Source organism: Rhinatrema bivittatum, chromosome 1 (assembly GCF_901001135.1).
Source record: "Rhinatrema bivittatum chromosome 1, aRhiBiv1.1, whole genome shotgun sequence".
Lineage (NCBI taxonomy): Eukaryota > Metazoa > Chordata > Amphibia > Gymnophiona > Rhinatrematidae > Rhinatrema > Rhinatrema bivittatum.
This window is the reverse complement of record NC_042615.1, coordinates 748,496,324-748,522,711: the sequence shown is the minus strand read 5'-3', so window position 1 is coordinate 748,522,711 and position 26,388 is coordinate 748,496,324. Positions and strand designations below refer to the sequence as shown.

The window sequence follows — 26,388 nt, the reverse complement described above, 5'->3', positions numbered from 1 at the left end:
GAATTTAAAAAAATTGGTAACTGCTTTTATAAGGCTATATAGTCCCAAGGGGTGGCTTAGGCATTATAGATAGGTGGGTTTGGAGTTGGATGTGACTGGAAATTTATATGGAAAAGAGCTTCAAAGATTTCCATTTGCAGCCGAAGAACTGAGCTTATGTACAAACTACTTCATAGGGCTTACAGGTACCCAATGTTTTTTACTTCTTTTATTTCCCCCTCCATGTCAGGGTTGTGCTGGCGGGGCTGCGGCCGGATGGGCGCTTTTTTTTTTGCACATGTGGTGGTCCTGTCTGTGCACTCATACATTCTAGAAGGCGGTGCAGAGATTTCAAGAGTCCTAGGGGCCAAAATGCAGCTCACCGAGGAAGTCTGTTTGTTGGGAGAACTGTGCGAACAACCTCTTCGGAGGTTGTGTGTACATATGATTCATGCTGTGCATTTTACTACTACCTCTTTGTGAAAATTGGCTCCCTCGATGGCGCACTGGTGCAGACAGCTAAAGGAGATTGCGTTAATCGAGCAGCTCACATTTGCTGTATGATAGAATATGGGGTCCATACTGCATGGCTAACCTATGCTGAAATAATGTATGATAGAATATGGGGTCCATAGTGCATGGCTAACCTATGCTGGAATTAGTTCCTTCTTATACCCAGTTGTTGGCCATGGGTAGGTCCTGGGTGTTTAGCTAATGTTTTGTACTGTATGGCATCTAGTCCTGTTATTTATATAGTATAACCTTGGTATGATCCTCGATATACCTGATGCTATGCTTGCTCTTTGGGAAAATAAATAGTTTAAAAAAAGAAATTACCCCCAGAGAGGAGAGTGATCAGTTAATCTCCATTTCTGCTGGGAAAAGGACAAGACGTCGTGGGAATAAATTGCAGCTGGGAAAAATTAGGTTAGAAACTGCTAGCTGCATGGATGGGTGGTTAAGTAATGGAATAAGTTTTGGGACTTTATAAGAACGGGTTAGCTAGGCATCTATCTCTCTAAGGACAGGATTCATCATTCCTCACGGAATGATGAATCCCGCGAAAAAGGAGGCGGGGGGCGAAGGGGGGGTGGGCCTGTGAAAGGCCACAGCCGTTCGCACCGCGCTGCAGCCTTTCACATCAAAAAGGCCCTTTTCACGTGCGATAGGGAGTTTATCGCGTGCATTTGGGCCTTATCACATGTGTCAGCAGAGGCACGCATGAGTCGGTGCGTCTAAAATCACAGCAATATTTTATAAACTGTATGATGGGAGCTGTGCAGCTTATAAAATATTGTTTATTTCTGCCCCAAAAGCACCTACATATAATTTAGAACATGCATATATTTACAATGCAGAAAAATGCATACTTTTTCTCCACTCATTTTATAAAAGTCTGAGCATATATTTTAATTGTAACATGTGCTCATAATAACCTTGAGATGTACTGTATGGCATCTAGTAACCAAGTAGATGTACTGTATGGCATCTAGTAACCAACTAAGTCCATTCCATGTAACCATTAGCAATGGTTACATGGAATGGACTTAGTTTTTGGGTACTTGCCAGGTTCTTATGGCCTGGATTGGCCACTGTTGGAAACAGGATGCTGGGCTTGATGGACCCTTGGTCTGACCCAGTATGGCATTTTCTTATGTTCTTATGTACGCAGAGCCATGGATTTTAAAAAGAATGCACTTACTTTGCTTATGGAAATACTTGTGTGCATACCTGCAATCAACAGTTCACCAACCCCTCCACCAGTTCAATCACACCTTTCACCATATAACCCAGACCTCCCACTCAAAAACTGAAGACAAAAGACAAATGCAATTTTACTTCCACAACTTAATTAGCAGGTGTAAACGTGGTATAGAAAAGTATACCACTTACAAAATGCTAACTTGTATGCATGAACTTCCAAGCTCCACCCCCAGAACCCCCCCCTACACCACCCCTTTTTGGATTTTCCTTTCACGTTTATGCATAAAACTGCTAGTACATGCATACTCCAGGCTCTTGCAAAATACTACTTATGCATGTACATATTATGCCACGTATGGCATAACTTTTTTTTACACTCATAAACATGAAAATTTCCCCTTCAATGCACTTACTTTGTATCTACTCATTTTCAAAGGTAAATGATGTGGATTGCTTCCCTTTGAGAAATTGTGCAATGTATTCACGCTAAAACAATCCAAGTATTTTGCACATTACCCAGGCTATTTAAAATTTCACCCTTCTGTCGCAAGTGAATTATGATACAAATTTAATTTATTAAAAAAATGTAATAGTCCGCAGCTTCCAAATAGTTCAGAGCAAATAAGAACACTTACATCCATAAAATCATACACAGAAAAATAACACATATTAATCATACATAAATCAAACATAAAATACACTTTAATGCCTAATGCCTGTTACAAAGTGTATATGCACCATGTTTCTAAGGGGCTGTAGTCTATGTCTTTTGGCCAAGGACTATCACACAAATGCCAGGTTGGGGAGGGGATACATTAAAGCAATAAAAATCCCTGTGACCTATAAAAGAAGGCTTATGGCAGCCAAAAAACCTGTCACAACCAAAAACAAAGGACAACACAAGCTGCTGGGCTATAAAAATAATGTTTGCCCCACTCCAAAAGGAGTGAGGCAAAAGCACTTATGAGATTAAGCAAATACAAGTTACAATGTAGTTTATAGCTATAATTCTTTATTAAAGACTATTCTTAAATGCAAGGGTAAACAAAAACAACCCACTTAAACCTGACACAAGGTTATTCTAACATTCCCTTCAGGAATAGTCGAAACAATGTGTCGTACATGTAAGATTGTTGAATGTATAAACTTTGTAACTAGCCAATGATAAACCTAACTACATGGGATGACTGATCTAAACTACAAGTCATCTATAACAGTAACAAAGTGAAAAAACAAGAGTACCCAGATGTTAACATAGCTTTTATATAACCAGATTATAATTTGTAACATCACATATAATCATAGTATACTAACAAAGAATCACATATAATCATAGTATGCTAACAGAGAGACTCTTGGAAAAAAGTGTTCCTTTAGGTATACTGTTCTAATATCCCAGGAATTCTGGAAAAAATATATTCCTTGGGATATGCTGTTATAATATCCTGACAAGGCCCTTGTTTCGCCAACCTGGCTTCTTCAGGGGGAACAACCCTGATAATTTGGACACCCAAACATTGCTAATAGATAGAATAGACAACAAAACAACATAAAATTAAATTGTACTTTAGATCAGTCATCCCATATAGTTAGATCATTGTCTAGTTATTTTTTTTTCCTTTGGACAGGCACACTACAATCTCTTGAAACATTTTCCTTATGGAGTGTTTTTTCTTTATGTATCATAAGCACTAGTTAGTACTACATATTGCCTGATTATACATACATACATACATACATACATATATATATATATATATATATATATATATAAGCAAAAAAAAACCCCGAAATAAAACTAAGGGGGAAAACCCAGATGTTTTCCCCCTTAGTTTTAGCACAGTAGGAGATATTATATTGCCTTTCATTTTTGACTTATATATATATAAACACACACACACACATTTGGAGTGATAAAAACAAGAATATTTGAAAATGAATTGTAGTAGCTGAAAAATTGTAGTAGCTGAAACTGAGAGATATAGGTATAATACATTTAGCACATCGAAGCATTTATTTACAGTGCACAAACCATTTATGTTCACAGATTCAAACAGCAGAATGTTCTAAGTGGAATAAGAGCACTATAGGAAATCTACACAATCAGATCTATGCAATATCGGTGCTTGTTAAAGGGGCATGCATGATTGAGCAACCACTCCCTTAACGCGCACCGATTCATCTCTCTGGAGTGCCCAATGCAAAATGCAAATGGGCTGCTGTGGTAAAAAGGAGGCAGTAAGGGAAATTGCGTGCCCCTAGCGTCTCCTCAGCAGCGGGTGCCCAGGAGAGGTGCTGTCAGCCGATTAGGAAAACGCATGCTCAATTTTAGAGCATCCAAAACACATGGTATAGCATCGACCTGAATGAGTATTTTTAAGTGGACTTTGTAAAGCAGGTCAAGGATATAAATGTATAATCCTTGTTCTTTACAGGAGTGAGGAAGGAATCAGCCTGGGTCAGTGGCATGAGTTACATGTGTCTCGCACTGCAAAGAATGGAATCCTACAAGTAGACCACCAAAAGCCAGTGGAGGGCATGGCTGAGGTAAGAATTGCAAATGCCATTTTATTCTGTTTCTTGCTTTCATTTCAGTGATATGTTGCTCTTTTTAAAATTACTTTATGAATATGAGGTGTCTTCCACAGAGCAGTGGAGTGGAAGCATCAAGAGCTCCTTATTAACATACTTGGGAACTCTCAGAATTTCTCCCTGAGACTCAGGGAATTTGCATTACAGGGTCTCAAGGGAAACATTAGAACTCTCAGGGCTTCTCTGCACAGAGCTCAGCCACTCCCCTTCCTCAGTAAGCCTGCAGAGAACAGTGAGCCTGGAGCAGACACTGCAAGCAGCATGTGGGGAGAAACTGGAGAGGGGCTGCAATACACACAAAACTCAGATTCCAGGACTTGGGAATCACTCAGCTAAGGGTAGAGTGAGGATGCTTAAGTCATGGAGCTTATAGGGAATTCAAAGGGGCATGGAATAAACACTGAGGATCTCTAAAGGCTAGAGGATGGAAATAAAGAAGAGAGAGTTCCAGGACTTTAACACGAAATGTGCGCTTAAGTATTTACATGCACAAGTGCGCTCTGGGGTCTCTGAAGATATCTGGTTAAGTAGAGAATTATCTGGCCACACAAGGCCAGATAATTTAACAACCTAACTGGTTATATTAAAACATAGCTGGTTAGGTTTAAGTTGTGTGGCTATATGTAACTGGATAACTTTAGTCAACTATTTGCTGCGAGATGTTCATCCTACTGTCTCAGGGAATTTGCATCAATTGCAGGGTCTCAGGGGAAACATTAGAAGTCTCAGGTCCTCTCTGCATACAGCTCAACCACTCCTCTTCCTCAGTAAGCCTGCAGAGAACAGTGAGCCTGCAGCAAACACTGCAAGCAGCATGTGGGGAGAATCTGGAGAGGGGCTGCAATACACACAAAATTCAGCTTCCAGGAGTTGGGAATCACTCAGCTAAGGGTAGAGTGAGGATGCGTAAGTCATGGAGCTTATAGGGAGAGGGAGCAAAGAAAGTGCTGAGGTGAGGGAGAGATGAAAGGAAAGTATGCTGGGTCATCTTGGGAGGGGGGAACAGGTGATGGTGATGAGTGGGAGAAAAAGAAAGTGTGGATTAGTTGGGTGGCGGTCAGTGGAAGAGAGAAAGCTCAGTAGGGGGCCAGTCAAAGTTCTGGAAACTTTGACAAAAGTGTTCCGTGATTGGGCTCCATCCTGTGATGTCACCCATATGTGAGGATTAACATCCTGCTGCCCTGTGAGAACACCTGTTACAGGTAAGCAACATTTGCTATCCCATTCCTTCTCCCTCCCTCCCCCCACTCTCTACTAATTAACTGCAATCTCAGGATGACCACAACTCAAAAGTTCCCAGGTATGCTTATTAAGAAGTTGGTAGCACATCACTAATCCATTGCTGCCAATTCAGCATTACTGGGACATCACATCTAATGATTTTAAGGTGGCCAAACAGGTGAGTAAGGTGACAACAAAAGCCAGAATGATGTTTGGTTGCATAAGGAGAATCATGGTCAGGAGCAAAAGGGAGATGATATTGACCCTGTAAAAGTCCCTGGTGAAACCTCATTTGGATTACTGTGAACAATTCTGGAGACCGCACCTTGAAAAGGATATAAACCAGTTGGAGTTGGTCCAGAGAATGGTTACTAAATTGATTAGTGGTCTTCGTTCTAAAGCATATGGCAACAGACTTAAAGATCTAAACATGGATACTCTAGAGGAAAGGCGGGATGGGGTAGATATGATAGAGTCATTTAAATGCCTCCAAGGTTTCCATTCAAAGGAGGCTCTAGAACAAGGGGTCATGGAATGAGGATGAACAGGGGTAGACTCAGGAGTAATCTAAGGAGGTATTTCTTTAAACAGAGAGTAATGGATGGATAGAACAGCCTTCCTGTGGAGGTGGAGAAAAGGACAGTGTCTGAATTCAAGATAATATGGGATATGTCTCATAAGGGGGTGGTAGAGATTGTAAAGCTGAATAGTTGGCATAGATGAATGGACTAGACACACTGTACAGCCTTTTGATGCCATCATGTTTGTATGTTATGTTTCTAATTATCAGAGGGATTTCCACGTAAATAGATGTTTACCCATGGAAAACTCCCGTTTGAAAATTGCCCCAGGCCCTCAGAGAGGAAAAGTATACACATTGTCAACAGTGTGCATGCTAGGAATATGCAGGGACATTTTTTTATTTTGCTGCATTTTATTTGCTTTGGATCTTTTTTTTGGGGGGGGGGGAGGGGGTTCATTTCATGGGCTTTTTTTCCTTCATTTTTATTCATTTCAGAAAACAGAGTGTGTTATTTTCCAAAATGAATGAGTCTGAAAATTTATGGGATTTTCTGAGAGATTGTGCATTCTTTCAGGGTAAAGGAAACCAAAACAATAATGTCCAGTCCAGTCCATTTCTTTTTAAGGCAAATGCACAATCCTAGCACATACTTTTCCACATGGAGAAAAGGGATGACAGAAGTCCTATGTCTGCTTCCTCCTGCTTTTCCCTAAATTCTTAGCCCCTGCAAAGTATGCCAGTAAAGATTTCCCTGCAGCACTGGGCAATCAGCAAATTTTTACAGAGAAACTCCTCAAGGAGCTCCAACTTTAAATAATTTAAATAAAGAATTATTTATATTCTGCCTTTTGTGACACTTCAAAGCAGATTACATTCAGGCACTATAGGCATTTTTTTTATCCCCAGAGGGTTTACAATCTAAGGGTCTCATTTATTAAACAACGGTATTTCTTTCTGCATAGTCGTACTAATCCGCTAGGCCAGTATTTCTCAAGCTGGTCCTGGAGTATGTCCTAGCCAGTCTGGTTTTCAAGATATCCACAATGAATATGCATGAGATAGATGTGCTAGAGGCCCTGCTTTTAGATGATTCAGCTTCTTTTAAGGTTGCAGGAAAAAAATAGTCTTTTTTTATAAGGAAAGTTTTTATTCACTGTTGCCTCTATTCTGAAAATCTGTAGGTATCTAAAATGTAACACTGCCGAGACAGAGTCAAATAAGCCCAAACAGACCTGAAGATCTCTTTTTAGGGCCTATTAGAAAATGCCATGGCCTCAGCCTGTACAGAAAACTCTCATGCTATTATGCAGTGTTTCAGCGACTTTTTTATTGTGAATTTGGCTTGATTTGCAGGGAGCTTTCACACAAATAAAATGTAACACCGATATTTTTATTGGTGGAGTTCCTGATTTCGATAATGTTAAGAAGAACTCCGGGATCCTGATGCCATTCAGCGGAAGTATTCAAGAGGTATGATTTTCAAACATGCAGCATTCATTTGTCTTTCAGAGGAAGTCAAAAGAGGATTATTCGGAGGAAAATAAAATATATTGGGTCAGAATCCTTCCTCCCTCCCCCCTGGCTGAAATTTTCCTAAAGTCATGGGACTATGGATGAAAAGCTGATGTTAGAGTCTCCTGCTCTGTCATATAAACTCCATCATTCGTCCTTCTGTGCATAAGCCGCCAGTACTCACATTCATCTCACAGCACTGACAGCTTTTAGTCCATGTCACCAAAAATAGCACAAGAGCCAGAGCCAAAAAGGACAAAAATGTAAGTGTGTGTGTGTTTGTCATGTGAGTTGATAGGGACAAAACAAAATAGGATGCTGAAAAAAGAGAGAGAGATTATGGTGAGGAGGAAAGGAAGTATAAGAGAGAGATATTGATCAAGCCAGAAAGAGACAAGTGGGGAAAGAATAAGAAAAGCAAATCATAAGAATATGGGACACCGGAGAGAAGAAAAAGAAAAGGGAAGAGAAGAAGGGATCAAAATAGGTTGGATCTTGGTCTGGATTTGCCAATGGGTATACTAGGCCTGTGCCTAAGGTCACAAAAATCTGGGGTCAGCAGGCTGGCTGAAGATTTCCAGCCTTCCAGTGGAAAACAGCTCTCTGCTTCCTGATCCTTGCTAGGAAGGAAGAGAGAGGTGAGCCTGGAGCAGGCATAGCAGAGCAAAGAAGAGCTGCTCTGCTCTGTAATCCAGTCCATCCCATCCTATCACTAAAAATTAGGGAGGGATCGGGATTATCCTGGAAAAGACAGAGGAAAGGGGGATCATTAGGAGAGTGAGAAGAAAGGCTGAGAGGAGGATAAACTGTGTTTGAGAGACAGGGTGACGGGAGAATATTTGTATGTGTAAGGGAGAAGAGCATGATGTCAGCTATGTGTGTGTGTGTGTGTGGATGTCAGACTGGGTGGGAGGTTAGAGAGTGGATGCAATGGAGAGCAGGACTGGAGCACAGTAAGAAACCTGCCTCTTCCCCTCTTCCCCTCCTCCACCCCGAACCACAATTCAGATCCTCTCTCTCTTGATATTTGATCGCAACCTCTGGATCCTGAAAAGTCCCATACTTCCTTCCTCTGACTTCTCCCCAGATCCTGAACTACTCCTCCAGTCTTTCCTCTGCTCATTTCCCTCCCTCCTTCATTCCTCCATCCCAGAACCTCCCCCTATTCTCTCATACCTCAGTCCCAGAACCTCCCTCTCTCCTTCCTCTTTCTCAACTCAGATTTCTGATCTCTCTCCCCCCCCCCCCCCAATCTTCTCCATCTCCCCATCCCCAGTCCTTGACGTCTCAGTCCTTTTACCTTCTCACACATCCTCCATCCCCAGTTTTCTCACCTTCTAACCCCATTCTTCTTCCTTCCTCTCTCCATCTCTAGTCCTCTCATCCTTTTCTTCTCCTCTCCCCATCCCTGAGATCTCCTCTCTGTACTGATACTTGAGATCCCTTTTCCTCTTCCTTCCAATCTCTTTAGTATCCCCTTTTTTCCCCTTATCTTCTGTTCAGTCACTCCCTTTTCTCTATCTTTCCAGTTTTTCCTGGTGACTCTCTTACTTCCACAGTGCAGTGCCCATAGTAGCTGTTATGGTAGTAAATGCTCAAGAACATGGAACTACTGACAGTTATCATTTGGTCCAAGGAAAACAGAACCGTATAGGTGGCAGCAGAAGATGTAGACTTCTTTGCACCAGGGTGAGGGGAAGAGTGGCATGAGCAGTGCCTGAAAAGTGGGAGTCATTTCAGAGAGGCAGACTTGAGGTGGTGGAGCAGAAAGAGTAGCACCAGAGGAAGAAGCTTAAAAAGAGTAGAAGTAGTAAAAGGCACAAGTGAGCAGTGTCAGCTGGCTGGGAGTTGGGGGATTGGAATGAGGAGCAGCAACAGATGTAGTTAGTTATTTAAATTTATTTTATTTGATTATTCAGATTTAGACACCATCTTCCCTGGAAGGCTCAAGGTGGTCAATTTAACATCTAACATCTAATACAAATCTAAAACATAGAAAATTAAATTTAAAACAAACCAAACATTAAAACATAGAAAAATCATAACATCAATCAAAGCAATACAACAGGCTCTAAAAGACTCAAAAAAACTCAATGCAAAAACAATAGCAAGCTAATAAACATAAAAATAACATATACTCAGTACCCCCAGGCTCCTGCAGTTGTGTGGTCTCAGGAGAAACAGCATAATTAACCTGTTACCATATAACTTAAAACCTGCTGCATAATCAATATTGCTGAAGCTTCTTTACCTCAATTCAATTATTTGAAGAAAGCTATTAGGATGCCTGCCTTCAGTCTCAGCTATCTATCTGCCCCTGCTCCAGCCCCTCCCCTTGCAAACAACCTGCAGTGATAGAGCAGATAAAAGAAGAAACATTCTGCTCCCTTATTTAGCACCTCTCCTCCTGTTAGGGATATGCATTGATTGGTTGATTTGTCTCATTTGTTTTGGCAGTAAGAACCTATCTCACAAATAGTAAGCATACAAAACTGATGGTATGCACGTATATAGGCGGCCACCCACATGTGCACATGCCATCAGTTTTGTGCACCTACTATCCATTTGTGAAATACACACACACACACACACACTGCCAAAACAAATGAAATGAATCAATCAATGAACATACATCCTTACCTGATGTTCCCTCCTCCTCCTTTCCTTGACAAGAATAGGAGGGGAGGGATAAAGTTGTGGACAGAGAAAGCAGTCAGAATGTTTGATCTCTCAAAGATCTCTTAAATCAAACCAAAGATGATTTTGAGATAATTCCTGGATAGAGTGATGTCCCTTTAGAAGAATTGTATCTATGTGCAAAGGCTCCTGCACCTCCACATGTAGCCAACCCTAAACACCCTACAAAGACCTGGATGGTATAGAAAAAATAAATAAAATAAATAAATGTGTTTTTGAAAGTCCAACTGCTGTTGTCCCACAGCTGTTAGAGAGGGCATTCATTTCAATTCAGAGAAGCCTTGCTGACTGAAACCTGTCAAAAGTATTGCCAAACTTGGGTTCAACCTCTTTTTGCATGTTACCATGTAACCAATGTATGCATGTATTTTTCTGTGAAATTATCAGCATGACAAACTGCTGATGCTGAGGGCATTTTTAGAATATATAAGCATATATATTCAGAAAGACGACAAAGACTTTCTCAGGAATATATAAAAAGGATAAATGCACTATTTCAATTCAGAACAAAAGTAACATTTTACACTTAAAAGTCTGCAACTTATATGTCTTAATTGTTGCTTTTTGTACTTATTATATTTTGTATTTATATGTAGTTTAAATATTGTTTCAAAAAAATTGACTATTGCATAATCAGAGATGTGAATCTTTATGCAAATTTTCCACAGAATTTTGAAACTCCTTCAGAATTTGCTAACAACTGCCACAGGAAACTGAGGGCTCTACATATATTGTCGTAGATCCTAAAAACTAAGTCCCCTAAGCATAACAAGTTTCAACTTGACTCTAGGCAGACCATATTAAATTCAAAAGAATATCTTTCAAGCATCATTTACTGTAAAAACCTATTAAAAGCATAGCATAAATCTACAGACCTCCTCCCCCAATACTCACATCACCAGCACCACACACACACACACACACATATACATTCATATCTACAGTTGATACCATGGGAAGATAGTTTGCTGCAATTACATATTAACTGGCAAGTTCTGCAACAGGTACTGAAGTTGAAGATTGATGCCAAAATGGGACCTTACTAATAAATTACAATTTCTTAGTGTGATTAGTTCAACTCTTTTTAAAATTGTTATTCACCTTTGAGTCCTTGTTTATAACCCATTTAAAGGGCCATTGTCCATTTGCATTCAGATTTTCCCAGCCAAATCCACATATGGAGAAATGTAGAAATATCTGAATGTAATCCACTTTGAAGTGGCTGACCAGTCATGATAAGTGCATTTTTTCTCACAATACTCATTTCATGAGATCTCATCTTATCCATTTGCCTGTACAGGCTGCAGTGCTCACAGTGGCCACAATTTATCAGTATAATCTATGATGATAAGAGAATACTGCCACCTTTGTCCAGTCATGATACAACTGCTGAAAATATGAATTTCCTCAATTTTTGGCTATATTTGCAAGTTTTATGGGAACACATTCCAGTTTCTAGCTTTACTACGTATCTATTTATCCTGAAAATGTGATTATTGTAGGCTGAATAGTTCAAGAGCTAATGGGTACACAGGAAAAATCTATTTTTTCCAATTTTCTGAAAGATTCCTAGGTTCTCAGAGAAGATTTTATCCCAGTTTCTATATTTTATATATTGTAAATCTACCTATCCTGAAAATTTGGTTGCTGTAGGCTGAATGATTCATGAGATAATCTGCATGCAGAAAGACAAAACAAAAATATAAACAATTTTTTTAAAGCACGAAAAATATGGACAGAAAACCTTAAAATATAAATACTGATGTAAAAAAAATGATGAGTAAAGATATGTATATTCTTTAGACTGAAGTTTGCATTAAGTTGTCTGGATAAAGACATTGCCAAGCAAAAAAATACCTCTTTAAATTTGCTGAAGCATTTTAGCCAGTTGCAGTCAGAGAATGCATGCATTGTGCCCAGAAAAGAACTGCCAAGCGGGTCAGACCAAAGATCCATCAAGCCCAGTATTCTGTTTCCAACAGTGGTCAATCCATTTCATAAGTACCTGGCAGGATCCCAAATAGTAGATATATTCTATGCTGCCTCTCCCAGGTATAAGCAATGGCTTCCCTCAAGCATTTTCTCAGGTATTGTTTTAAATGTGCTGCTTAGTCATTTCATGGAGTGCCTCCTAGTCTTCGTACTTTCTGAAAATGTAAACAACTGTTCCCTGTACGTACCAGGATCAGTCCAGACTGCTGGGTTATGCCTCCCGTCCAGCAGATGGAGTCAGAGAGAAACTGAAAAGGCACCACTCCTATACCCTGGTGCGCCCCCTGCGATCCTTCAGTATATCTCTGACTCCAGCAGATGAGAGAGCATAACCTGCAGTCCTGATCTCCTGTAAATTGGGGAGGGGTTTTCCCTATCAGGTTTGACTTAAGATTTTCTGAGGAATCCTGTGACTAGATCAATGTACTTTTCTGGCTGTTAATAGGAGCAATAGCAGGCAAGGCAGGGCTCTGCCCTACAGCCTTTTCCCGGAGTTTTTTCTTTCTGCCCTGCCCAGTGAGAGGAGGGGAGGATTAATCGGTGGGCCGGTCACTCTCCCTCTCCGCCTCCTGAGAAGTTTCATTCCTCGGAGAAGTTAGTCAGATGGGGATACTACACCCTCTGCAGGCTCCACTGTAAATTTGTCTTGTGAGGTATTTACATAGCTGCCGGTAGCAGCGCTATACACGTTTAAAAAAAAAAAAAAAAAAAAAACGAGGTAATTTTTAATTTTAATTTCCCTCTGCCTGCCTTACTCACTGTGGTCTCTGGAAGGGGTGGCTTGTCACCCAGCCCCTTTTCCCGCCGTTTTTGCGCCGTTTTCTTCTTAAAAAAAAAAAAATGCCCAGAGGAACAGTTTGTGCTGCATGTGGGGAGCCGGGTCGCCGGCTCTCCTGCGAGGGCCTTTGCTCCCGGTGCCTTCCCGGGGGTGAGGGCTCCTCGCGGGGGTCAGCCGCGGCCGGGAGCGCTCCCTCACCGCGACTTGGGACACGGTCAGCGTCGGGCAAAACGCAGCAGTCCTCGCTGCCGGTACCAGGGGCGGCGGCCATTTTGGAAAATTCGGCGGCCATTTTAGGAGTGCCTAATAGCGATGCCGTTTCGTCTGAGGAGGGAGAGGACCTCCCGCCGCTGTCCCCACCGGACCTTAGCCCCCACCGACCCCGCGGTTTATCGGGGCTTCTAGATTTGCCACCTATGGGAGCCAAGGGAGGTTCTTTAAAGAGACCTCATCCATTTACCTCACAGTTTGTTCTTTTGCTCCACAAGGCCTATATGGAGGCCGAAGCTGAATGGGAACAGGGTGCTCCTGCCCCAGATAAACGTGGCAAAATTTCTACTAACTTGGGAGAGGACCCAAATCCGGACCCTCCTCCTCCTCCTCCTCCTAAACCTTTACGGCATATAGCTCCGGACCCTATTTCACCGGACCCGCCCGTTCCGGATTCTGGTACGGAGGTGGGGGGTACGGACCCAGCTGACCCAGTTGAAGGGGACGATCCTCTCATACTTCGGTTATTTCATAAAGAAGAATTAGATCCCTTGATCATTCATGTTCTTCAAGAACTAAGAATTCCGGTACCCCAGATTGAAACGAATTCCCAGCCAGGGGATTTTGAGTTAGACGGGCTTCGCACACCCTCACATGCTTTTCCTTTTCACAATAAACTGTTTCAGCTTGTATCCAAGGAATGGGATAATCCGGAGGCAACTCTGAGAGTCAGCCGCGCTAAGGATAAGCTTTACCCACTCCCTGCTGATTCTTTGGAGCTCCTTAGGGTGCCAAAGGTGGATTCGGCGGTCACTGCCATGGCTAAACATACCACCATCCCCGTAACTGGGGGTACGGCCCTTAAGGATCTTCAAGATCGGAAGTTGGAGATGTTGCTTAAGCGAATCTTTGAGGTTTCAGCACTGGGAGTACGGGCGGCCATTTGCAGTTGTATGGTACAAAGGGCTACCCTTCGCTGGGTACAACAGATGTTGACATCTCAGGATCTGCCTCCGGGGGAAGCTGAGCAAGCAAACCGCATAGAATCCGCGGTGGCCTACGCCGCAGATGCCTTCTATGATCTCCTCCGCACTTCGGCACGGTCTATGTCTTCAGCAGTGTCGGCACGGCGGTTACTCTGGCTGCGTCACTGGGCAGCAGACTCTTCCTCCAAGGCCCAACTCGGTTCCTTTCCTTTTCGGGGCAAACTATTATTTGGCACCGAGTTAGAAGACCTTATTCGATCTTTGGGGGAGAATAAGGTGTTCGAGTTGCCAGAGGACAAGCCGAGATTTTTTCGTCCTTCGAGTACCTTTCGCGGGCGATTTCGCGGGCAGCGCCGTTTTCGATCGGGGAGGGGTTCCTCTTACGCTACAAGACAGCCGTCTACGCGTTCCCAAGCATGGACTCCTTCCTTTCGTGGTAGAAGGCCGGCCCGCGCAGGGGCGTCTCATACCTTCGCCACCTCTAAGGCGGCTCAATGAAGGGACGCAGGTCCATTCCTCCGTCCCGGAGGTCGGAGGACGACTCTCTTACTTTCGGGAGGAATGGGCCGCAATTACCACCGACCAATGGGTCCTCGACATTATAACTCACGGATACGCCTTAGATTTTGCACGGCCCCTGCGCGATTTGTTCCTTATCTCTCCCAGCGGTTCTCTGGTAAAACAACAGCGGATTGCTCAAACCCTGCAGCGGTTGCAGGCGCTGGGAGCAATAGTGCCAGTACCGCCCGCCGAACAACGCACAGGCCGTTATTCCATCTATTTCATCGTTCCCAAAAAGGAGGGCACATTCCGGCCTATTCTGGATCTCAAGCGGGTCAACAAGGCATTGCGCATTCCGCGGTTTCGGATGGAGACCCTGCGCTCAGTCATCGCTGCGGTCCACAAAGGAGAGTATTTGGCTTCCTTAGATCTCACAGAGGCTTACTTGCACATAGGAATACAAGAGTTCCATCAACGATTTCTCCGCTTTGGATCTCATTTCCAGTTCTGTGCCCTTCCGTTCGGACTGGCGACCGCTCCGAGAGTATTCACCAAGGTAATGGTGGTGGTGGCAGCGAGCCTTCGGAGGGACGGAGTATTAGTCCACCCGTATTTGGACGACTGGCTCATTCGGGCAAAATCGCGCCGTCTCTGCGAAGCCGCAATTCAGACAGTACTCCACCGACTACACTCCTTGGGTTGGGTAGTCAATTATCCCAAGAGCCAACTGATTCCCTCCCAGAATTTGGAATTTCTGGGCGCCTCGTTCGATACAAGAGTGGGAAAGGTTTTCCTGCCGCAGGCAAGGATGGAGCGTCTGATGGCGCACGTTCGTCGTCTCCTAGCCCTTCCCTTGCCAGTGGTATGGGATTATTTACAGGTTCTTGGTTATATGGCGTCCAATCTGGATTTGGTTCCGTGGTCTTTTGCGCATATGCGGCCGCTACAGAGGGCGCTTCTGTCGCGTTGGGATCCCAAATCAGAGGAGTTTCAGATACCTTTGCCACTCCTACACCCAGCAAGGACCAGTCTACAATGGTGGTTGGATCCGGTCCACTTGCTCCAAGGCATCGATTTGGAACCACCCCAATGGATCATTGTCACGACTGATGCCAGTCTGACGAGGTGGGGAGCAGTCTGTCAGTCTCAGTCCGCTCAGGGACGTTGGACGCTTTCTCAGGCCAAGTGGTCTATCAATCGTTTGGAAACCAGGGCGGTTCGCCTAGCGTTACAGCACTTCCTGCCTTTGATTCGGAACAGAGCAGTTCGTGTTTTATCCGACAATGCAACCACGGTGGCGTATATAAATTGGCAAGGCGGTACAAGGAGTCTTCCGGTAGCAACCGAAGCCAGCCAATTGATGGATTGGGCAGAGAAGCACCTGTCTCGGATTGCAGCGTCGCACATCGCTGGAGTCGACAACATTCAAGCAGACTATCTCAGCCGGCAGCGACTAGATCCGGGAGAGTGGGAACTATCTCCCGAGGCACTCAGACTCATCAGTCACCGGTGGGGGACCTCCCGGTTGGACCTCATGGCGACTCGTTCGAATGCCAAGGCAGCTCGCTTCTTCAGTCGCAGAAGGGAACACGGGTCGGAAGGCGTGGACGCACTAGTTCTTCCCTGGCCCGCGCAAGTTCTTCTGTACGTGTTTCCACCGTGGCCATTGGTGGGAAAAATATTGCGTTGGATCGAATCCCACACAGGACCTGTCGTTCTAGTAGCTCCGGAGTGGCCAAGGAGGCCATGGTTCGCCGACCTCATCAACCTAGCGGTGGACGGCCCCTTGCGTCTCGGTCATCTGCCTCGGCTCCTATGGCAGGGTCCAGTATTTTTCGACCAGGCCGATCGCTTTTGTCTAGCGGCTTGGCTTATGAGAGGCGGCAATTGAGAAAGAGGGGATATTCTGAGTCGGTCATTACTACTCTTCTACAGGCTCGGAAGCCCTCTACCTCGGTTGCTTATGTCAGGGTATGGAAAGTTTTTGACTCTTGGTGCCAGGGTTTGAAAGTGTCGTCGCGGCAGGCTACGGTCTCTCATATTCTGGCTTTTTTGCAAGAGGGTCTAAAGAAAGGTTTGTCCTATAATTCTCTTCGTGTGCAGGTGGCAGCCTTAGGCTGTTACCGCGGTAAACTTGACGGACTTTCCATTGCCATGCACCCGGACGTTGCACGATTTTTAAAAGGAGTTAAACATTTGCGACCTCCGGTACGCCCTATCTGTCCTTCTTGGAGTTTAAATTTGGTTCTCCGGGGTCTATGCACTTCTCCGTTTGAACCGCTACGAAGGGCTACTCTCAAAGATCTCACTCTCAAAACAGTTTTTCTCGTCGCTATTTGTTCTGCTCGCAGAATCTCTGAACTTCAGGCGTTATCTTGTAGAGAACCTTTTCTCCGTATTTCTGATTCGGGGGTTTCTCTGTGTACCGTTCCTTCCTTTTTGCCTAAGGTAGTTTCCGCCTTTCACGTCAACCAGACTGTGGACCTACCGGCCTTTGCAGTGGATGGTGCTGAGGTGTCTCGGCACCCGGAGCTTCGCAGGTTGGATGTTCGAAGGACACTCTTACGGTACCTGGACATTACCAACCCTTTTCGGTTGTCTGATCATCTTTTTGTCTTGTGGAATGGTCCAAAGAAAGGGAATAAAGCTTCCAAGGCTACTATAGCCCGCTGGTTGAAGGAGGCGATTGTTTCTACTTACATTTCTCAAGGTCGCGCCGTTCCGGACGGTCTTAAGGCTCATTCTCTGCGTTCCCAAGCGGCGTCTTGGGCAGAGAGTGGTTTTATTTCCTCGCAGGAAATTTGCCGGGCGGCTACTTGGAAGTCCTTGCACACTTTTGCTAGACATTACCGATTGGATGTTCGCGCTCCGCCGGTAGACTCGTTTGGCAGTGGTGTGCTTCGTGCGGGACTGTCAGGATCCCACCCCGTTTAGGGCAGCTTGGGTACTTCCCAGCAGTCTGGACTGATCCTGGTACGTACAGGGAAAGGAAAATTATGTTCTTACCTGATAATTTTCATTCCTGTAGTACCAAGGATCAGTCCAGACGCCCGCCCATGTCAGTGCAGAGTCCCGCGTCTGTCGTGTTTCATTTTCAGATTCCATTGTTTTTTCCGAGCACTTGTTCTATTTTTCATATGGTTATGTTTCATGGCTTTTGCCTGGTTTCCTCGTTTTCCACATGTTTATATTTATCTTGATCTAGTCACAGAGTTTGCCATTGTTCCTACATTCATACTGCTTTGTTATGGATTATACTGAAGGATCGCAGGGGGCACACCAGGGTATAGGAGTGGTGCCTTTTCAGTTTCTCTCTGACTCCATCTGCTGGACAGGAGGCATAACCCAGCAGTCTGGACTGATCCTTGGTACTACAGGAACGAAAATTATCAGATAAGAACATAATTTTCCTATTTGCATTTACCTGTTACATTCCACTCATGATTTTATGGACCTCTATCATATTTGCCCTCAGCTGTCTCTTCTCCAAGCTGAAGAGCTTTAACCTCTTTAACCTTTCCTCTCATGGAACTCCTTCAGTTCCCTTTATCATTTTGGTTGCCCTTCTCTGAACCTTTTCCAGTTCCACCACATCTTTTTTGAGATGTGATGAGCACAACTGCACACTGTTCTCTAGTACTCAGTCAAACCAGATATTATGACATTCTCCATTTTATTCTCCATTCCTCTTCAAATAATTCCTAATGTTTTGTTTGCTTTTTTGAATGCTGCCACACATTGAGCCAAGGATTTCAGTATATGGTCAGGAAATGCCCCAGATCTGTAGTGTAGTGTTGTTGAAAATAAATGTAAATAAGGTATTATATTTTAAATGTAAATAAATGAAATAAAATTGCTAAAATGGAAAAATCCAAGTTTCACACAGTCACTCACCTATGGATTTTTTTTCTCTCTTCTTGCAAAGATTATCCTGAATGACCACCCAATCCACTTAAAGAAGGGATTGCTGTCTGGAGTGAATGTGGAAAATGCTGCCCATCCATGTGTGAATGCTCCATGTGCTAATGGAGGCAGTTGCAGGCCAGTGCGGGACAGCTATGAGTGTGACTGTCGCTTAGGTTTTGATGGAAAGCATTGCCAGAAAGGTAAACTTCCTCTTGTTATTCGTCCTCTCAGAGGTGGCCACCCTACCTGCCTCACATAGATCTAACCAGTTCAGGTTACCCAGTTCCATCCTATCCTGCACACACATTATACTATGCAGCTGCTGTCTATATTCACCCACCTACAGATATCCTGTCATCTAACCAGCACTCTCTGGAGCACCTAAGATACCTAGTCTGTTAGCAACTAGTCAAAGCACATGAACATAACTTCTAGGCTACCTTGGGGAAAGAGACAGAAGTAAGAGGCCATGTCCAAAGAGTTTCCTAGGCTGATGCTTACCCAGACAGGAATGCCTACCTCAGTGAGCAGCATTGCTTGACTGTCCTGCAGAGGAACAACTGTTGAAGGCCATAAACCAGATCTGTGACAGATTGGAAAAGATGACCCTGAAAATTGAAGTATCAAAAGCTAGAGTCTCCAGGCAGCAAGACTCAGTTGCCAATATCATGCTCGCACCAGGAGAGTGATAAAGAGGAATTCCTCTAACATCCAAGGGTCCAGAGATGGACTTCTATTTGCATATACCCAGCCTTATTTCAGTAACCAGAAACCCCTGTTTTCAGTGTAGAGAAGAGGGATATTGTAGGAGTTAGCATTTGCATAACTGTTCTACAGATGGGACACCAGTGGAACAAGTGATCTCTGAGCCAGGCAGCCTAGAGAGAGAATAAACCACAGTTGTAAACTCACCTCCTGTTATCAGATGGTGACCAAAAAAGGACACTGATATAAGAGTACCAATTGCCATCAATGATATGCTGATGGAAGCTATTCTGAACCCTGAGGCAGAGGCCACAATTGTCTCAGAAGAGTTATACCACCAGAAGAAATCAAAATCCAGTCTGCAACCATCCAGAAGGCAGAGAATGGTAATGTGATGAAGACCCAAACAGGAGTCAAGGTGATCCTGAGCTTTTTCAGTGGAAATTCTGATGTTGCTGGGACTAGATTTCCTCCAGGCCACATTTATTGTCATACAGGCCTGAGGAAGAATGTTCTTTGGGATGGATCCTGGAGAGTGATGTGTAGTGTGAGGGACTGTAGAGACTCACAAGCACAAATTTAATGTCATGCTTGAACCCGTGAGCCTGGGGAGCAACAGGAAAAAATTGAGTAAAGAATTCCTGTGCAAGCCTGCAACCTGACATCGATTCAGGTTTCACAAACTTTACTAGCACTGTTTCGTCAAGGCGCAGACAGATGTCTTCTACTCAGCCTAAGCTATACTAATTTAGACCAGCAATACTGAACTGCTTTTGAGCTTTTCCCTGGCATATTACAAGTCCTGCTATCAGTAATTACTGACAGTACTTGCAGTCACTGCCAACTTCTGAAATGGATTTTTTTTCCATTTAAATTTTTATTGAGAAATGTTTTCAGCAAATTCATAATACAACATCTCTTGATAAAGTACTGGTTAACAACCATTCCTCAAGTCTTGTACTACTCTCTCTTCATGTTAACATAAACCTTAACAATTGTTATCTCTCAAATACTCTCTCAAACCCCCCCGCCATTATCTTTATTGAACCATCCCCTTAGGAAAGGGATCTCAAGTGTTTTGAAAAGATGGCAGATTATCTCTTCAAAGTTTCGTCAGTTTCTCCGTATAATATATATGTTGCAAGCGCTTGTATAGGCCCAGTATCTTCAGGTGAGTCCTTTCTTTTTCAAAACGACACCACCACACATGAACTGAAAATAATGCATTGAATTTTTATAGTTTTACTGTAGGCGGGACCTCAAAGAGTTTTACAGTTAGAACAAATAAGAAACCTGCAACTTGGAGTAGATGGATGACACTGCAACTAATATCAATGCTTGTGCTTTTAAATGAGGGAGAAGAGAAGGAATAATATTATTATTGCTCCACAGAATAAGAATAAAAGAATCTAGAGTTCCACTTCCATGTAAACACTTGACCAGTTGCCTGCCACTCGCCAAAGGAAAAAATGTAGGAATGTCAAGTGCCCTTTGTAGTTCTATAAGGTGCTATTTCAAAGCTAATAACAAATTTTAATGAGCTGCATTTATATATTAGTATTGACACAGTAAGGTTATACAAATCCCTGAGCACTAGATAGCATGTCTCCTTTGATTTTAGTTTGAAATATAACAAAACAGCAAGGGACTACTCTTTCAGCTGTCTCAACTGGATTCAGGCATATTTTGGACATTCCAAAAACAATGGGCCCAATATTTAAAAATAAACATTTATTTAAGTTAACCGGATAAGACTTATCCGGTTAACTTAAATGGAATATTCAGCAGCACGGCTCTGCTGCTGAATATCCATGTAGAAGTCCTTAGCTGGATAAAATAAATCCCATGCTACTACTGCCAGTAATAATGGCTATTCCCTTAGTCGTCTTGATTAATAGCAGTTTATGGACTTCTCCTCCAGGAACTTATCCAAACCTTTTTTTAAACCCAGCTACACTAACTACCCTAACCACATTATCTGGCAAAAATGTCCAGAGCTTAATTGTGCATTGAGTGAAAAAGAATTTTCTCCAATTTGTTTTAAATTTGCTATTTGTAAACTTCATGGAGTTCCCCATTGTCCTTCTATTATCTGAAAGAGTAAATCATCGATTCACATTTACCTATTCTAGTGCTCTCATGATTTTAAAGACCTCCATCATACACCCCTCCCCCCCACCAGCTATCTCTTCTCCAAGCTGAACAGCCCTATCTTCTTTAGCCTTTCCTAATAGGGGAACCATTCCATCCCCTTTATCAATTTGGTCACCTTCTCTGTACCTTCTCCAGTGCAACTATATCTTTTTTGAGATGTGGCGACCAGAATTGCACTCAGAATTCAAGGTGTAGTCTCACCATTGACTATCTGATTATCTCTAGGCACAAACTCAATATTTCCTTAAATCTTGCATTTGTTGAATGTGTAAATAGCTATGTATAAATTCTTCCTCATATGTTGATAGGAGTTGTAATTAATGTTTGTACTAATAACACATAAATAATACAGTATCAGGATTTGTTGTGTCCCTTTAATTTAGAGTAAGATAAAGGTTGAATGAATACCCAGTTTTATGACTGAAAAGTAGAAAAATGAGTCTATAGGCTTTTAAGATTACTGTTAAAAGAGAGCATGACTGGAGGCAGAACATGTTTTATTTATTGACTGGCATGTTTTAAGCAAGGTAAATAACTGTTTTAAATATATAATTGAAAGAACAAAAACTGAATTTCATTGTTTTGGTTAATGCTGGCTTGCTGCAGAGTGTGGAAATTATTGCATGAACAGTAAGTACAGTGTTTGATAGTGGCATTTACTCTGTAGCTGTTTGGACTGAATATGCCTGTCCCATCTCATTAATGCTGTATATAAGAGTATCAACTTAGAATGTTTGAAGAGGAAAGCTTTAAGTTATTTGCTGAATGTTGTAACACAAGTCATGGAATGCAAGTTATCAGGAAGAGCATGCCACATAATAGGCCCAGAAACAGAAAATGGCTCTATTCCTGTTTACCATCAAGTGAGCCAAGTGCAGCAAGGGAACATCCAACAATCCATGACATGCTGAGCACTTGGGTAGACTGTAAATTCGCAGCATGGAACAAATCCATGGTGAGATGCCAACACTTGACAGTCTCTAAATAAGCATTAGGATTATATATTTGATTCTCCAATAGATGGACAATAGTGAAATGTTTGGAGAACAGGGTACTATGGTCTCTCATCCTCATGTTGGTTAAGATTCATTCAGCTGAATTCTGTATTAGTTGTAAAGCCCTAATGGTGTTTGTAGATGGCCCTATATAAACAGAATTACAATAATCTAGGTTTGTAAGAAATAAGGCTTGCAGTCTGTCCGGAAGTCTCATGAATCAAGGAATGGTTTAAGCCATCATAACATCTGCAGTTTGAAAAAAGAACCATTAACCTCATGTAGGGATCCTGTCAGCTCCCTTCTAGCATTCAGTCAGGAGATGCCATTATTATTTGGAGAGACATAATAATAATTTTGAGGGTGTATAGCTCTCTCATGTGGCAGCTGGTAATGGGTGAGTCCCTCTGATATGTAAAGCCAGACTACAGTCTTACCATGTGGATTCCCAGTTTTCTTTTGTACAGGCAGCATGTCTTGGCTGTCCTCTGATTTTCTATATTCTGTTGAAGCCTCCATGGAGCCTTTGTATTTGGATGGAAGTTTCTTTGCACCCTCCCAATCCACTTTATATTTATAGATAAACACTGTGGCTGGGGCATGGGATAAACACTGTGGATCCCTAAAAGGCTAGAGGATGGGAATAAATAAAAAAGCTAAACCGGCATGGAGCAGCAGTTATTACCCTTAAGAGAAACATGGGGGTAACCTGCACGGAGTAGCAGTTACTACCTTGGGAAGCTTGCTGGGCAGACTAGATGGACCATTTTGGTCCTTTTTCTGCCGTCATTACTATGTTACTATATTAGATAGATTTATTTATTAGGGACTTCATTAACTTCGTTTACTTTTTTCTTTACCATCCAATGGGAGAGGTTCCTGTCATGTAAGAGGAACCTGAGATTATCAAGATCCAATGAGAAGGATGACTTACAGTCATCCTGGTGAGAAGGAGAGAGGGGAAAGGAAGGGCTGCAAAGGACCCTTAACAGGGCCCAAGATTATTCTTTGGAGATAAGGAGAAGAGGATTTACAGGAGTATTATACTAATACTCATGCCGATTCAGTATGGTGCGCTCAGGCCGAGCGCACCATTAGCCCCCGTTTGGACGCGCGTTTTCGAAGCACTATTATTACCCCTAATAGAGTAAGGGGTAATAGTGTATGGAAAATGCACGGCCAACCCCCTCGAAACTAATAGCGTGCTCAACATGCAAATGCATGTTGATGAGCCTATAAGTTAGTCACGCTCAATACAGGAAGTGAAATGTGCGGCCAAGCCGCACATTTTATTCTCAGAAATTAACTCCTGCCACAAGCAGGAGTTAATTTCAGCCAGTACCAGCCAAGTTTACAGAAAACACCGGGCAAGTGTACAGAAAAGCAGAAAAAACTGCTTTTCTGTACACCCTCCGACTTAATATCAAAGCGATATTAAGTCAGAGGCCCCAAAAATTAAAAAAAATGTAAAAATCTGCCCGCGGCCCGCAGGTTGGAAAATGGACGCTCAATTTTTCCAGCACCCGTGTTCCGAACCCGTGGCTGTCAGCGGGTTTGACAACCGACGCCGGTAAAATTAACCGTCGGCTGTCAAACCCGTTGACAGCCACCGCTTCCGCCAATAAGGAGGTGCTAGTGTCCCTAGCGCCTCCTTATTAACGCGGGCCCTCATTTGCATACTGAATCACACGCACAGGAGAGTGGCCTGGGTGCACGTTGGGAGAGCGGGCACGCGCCTCAGAGCGTCGGCTCTCCCGCGCAGTTTACTGAATCGGCCTGATAGAAAGAAAAAAGGAGAAGAAGGACTGGTACTATTCAGTTACTGTGTGGACACTAAGAGGGGTATGAGGCGACAGCATGGAGGAGATAGGAGATAAACGACAGTATAACATGAATTCCATTCTTTGAGGAGGGAAGCAATGAGTTTGCCCTATACCCATGAGAGAGAAGAAGTCGTCAACTTAAATACAAAGGAGGTAATTTTCAAAAGCATTTACATGTGTAAATATAACTACTATTGTAAAAAATTTCAAAAGCCATTAACCTATGTAAAGTGCACTTACATAGGTAAATTCTATGGACAATTCAATGGCATATATTGTAGCAATTTTCAAAAGTCCACTTACATAGGTAAAATGCATTTACCTGAGTAAAACCCATTCTCACAGGACAAGCAGGATGGTAGTCCTCACATATGGGTGACATCACAGGATGGAGCCCAATAACAGAACACTTTTGTCAAAGTTTCTAGAACTTTGACTAGCACCCACTGGGCATGCCCAACATGGCACTAACCCTGCAGCCAGCAGGGGTCCCCCTTCAGTCTTCTTTTTTCCGTGCAGCAGTAGCCACGCGGTTAAGGAGCTCCACAGAGATTCCTGACAGAAATTTTCCTCACGGAATTACTGAAAACTTTCTTACCCCACAGGGGTCCCTCTAACTTTTTCAAACCGCGGTACTCCGGTAAGTTTTTTACCCGTTTTTGGTCGATTCCCATCGAGTTTGGCCCTCGCGGCCTACTGGCCGTCGACCGTACCGCGGCTCAAATATTTCAAGGCTATGGCGTCGGGGTTCCGTCGGTGCCCGAACTGTAACCGCACCATGTCCATAACAGACCTCCATAAGGTCTGTGTAATGTGTCTCAGATGTGAGCACGATGTCCTGACCTGCAACAAATGTGCCCTAATGACACCAAAAGGTCGCAAGGCCAGAATGGAGAAGATGGAACTTCTCTTCCGTGCTCAAACCCTGATGCCATCTATTGCATCAGCGTCATCAGAACCAGCACCGTCCACTTCACGCCAGTATCAACGACCGTCCGGCATCGACGACTTCTCAGCCTTCCACTCCCTCTACTCCCCATCAGGACCGAGGGGATCGTAGAGAGCGACATCACCATCGACATCGGAAGTCTCGGACCATCGAGGGAGCGAAATCATCGACCTCGCCATCATCCGAGCTGCCATCAAAGAAACCCCATCCACAAAAGGCACCGACCTTTTCTGCGATCAGGTTACTGAGGCAACCCTCACCCGGATGGGTATCGGGAGCTGCGACTCCACCTTTAACGGTGGTCCCTCCGGCAATGCCTCTGCCTCCTTCTCCCTTTCCGGAGCCGGGGCTGATTGCTCCAGGTCTCCATGTAGAAGTGGACCGGATGGTTCAGGAGGCCATCGACAAGGCGATGCATTGACTACAAGTTCCTCTGGCACTGACACCACGTGCCGATCGCGGAACCGACCACCGACCCGATTCTGGTAGCGTTAGCCCCGCTGCTCTCGAGGATGGACGCGCTTATTGCCGCTTTTCTACCGATGGATCCCGGGTCACCAATGGCTCCGGTGCCCTCTCCTCTTACTTTGTCATCGGGAGGAGAAACACCGTTCCGCATCCCTCCATCGGGAGTCTTACCGATGCCTCAGCCATCAATGCCAATCCATCCGACGCCACCGATCCATCCATTGATGCCTGCACCAGTGCCTTCGATGCCTTCATCGGTGCCTCCAGTTCCTCCTTCGATTCTTTTAGAGCCTAGACCTGGACCTTCAGGAATTCCACTGCTCCGTCCCCCTCTGGTTCCTAGAGGGGCAAGTGCTGATCCTGATGATACCTGGACTGATTATTCTTCACCAGACACCGATGACTTGCCTTCACCACCTTCTCCTACTGAAAGCAGGAAGCGTTCTCCAGAGGACCTTTCCTTCATAAATTTTGTGATGTCTGAATTGGTTCCCTTCCAATTACAGACTGAACAAGATGACAGGCATCAAATGATGGAGCTGTTGCAAATCCTGGATGTTCCCAAGGAAATAACCTCCATCCCTACTCACCAGGTTCTTCTGGATCTCCTCAAAAAGAACTGGGAACACCCTGGCTCTGATGCTCCAGTCAATAGGAAGGCTGACACCACTTACTTAGTACAGTCAGCCCCAG

The 26,388-nt window shown here is 43.7% G+C and overlaps 1 protein-coding gene across 2 annotated transcripts in view; it reads left to right on the top strand.

The window, feature by feature from the left end:
• The window catches only part of EGFLAM (EGF like, fibronectin type III and laminin G domains), a 343,739-nt gene that overhangs the window by 289,433 nt on the left and 27,918 nt on the right, over window positions 1-26,388 (top strand). For both annotated transcript variants that reach the window (XM_029578471.1, XM_029578480.1), the window contains 3 exons: window positions 4,119-4,230; window positions 7,373-7,489; window positions 18,621-18,801. In XM_029578471.1, coding sequence (XP_029434331.1) covers window positions 4,119-4,230; window positions 7,373-7,489; window positions 18,621-18,801 — 410 coding nt within the window. The remainder of the gene's footprint in view (window positions 1-4,118; window positions 4,231-7,372; window positions 7,490-18,620; window positions 18,802-26,388) is intronic.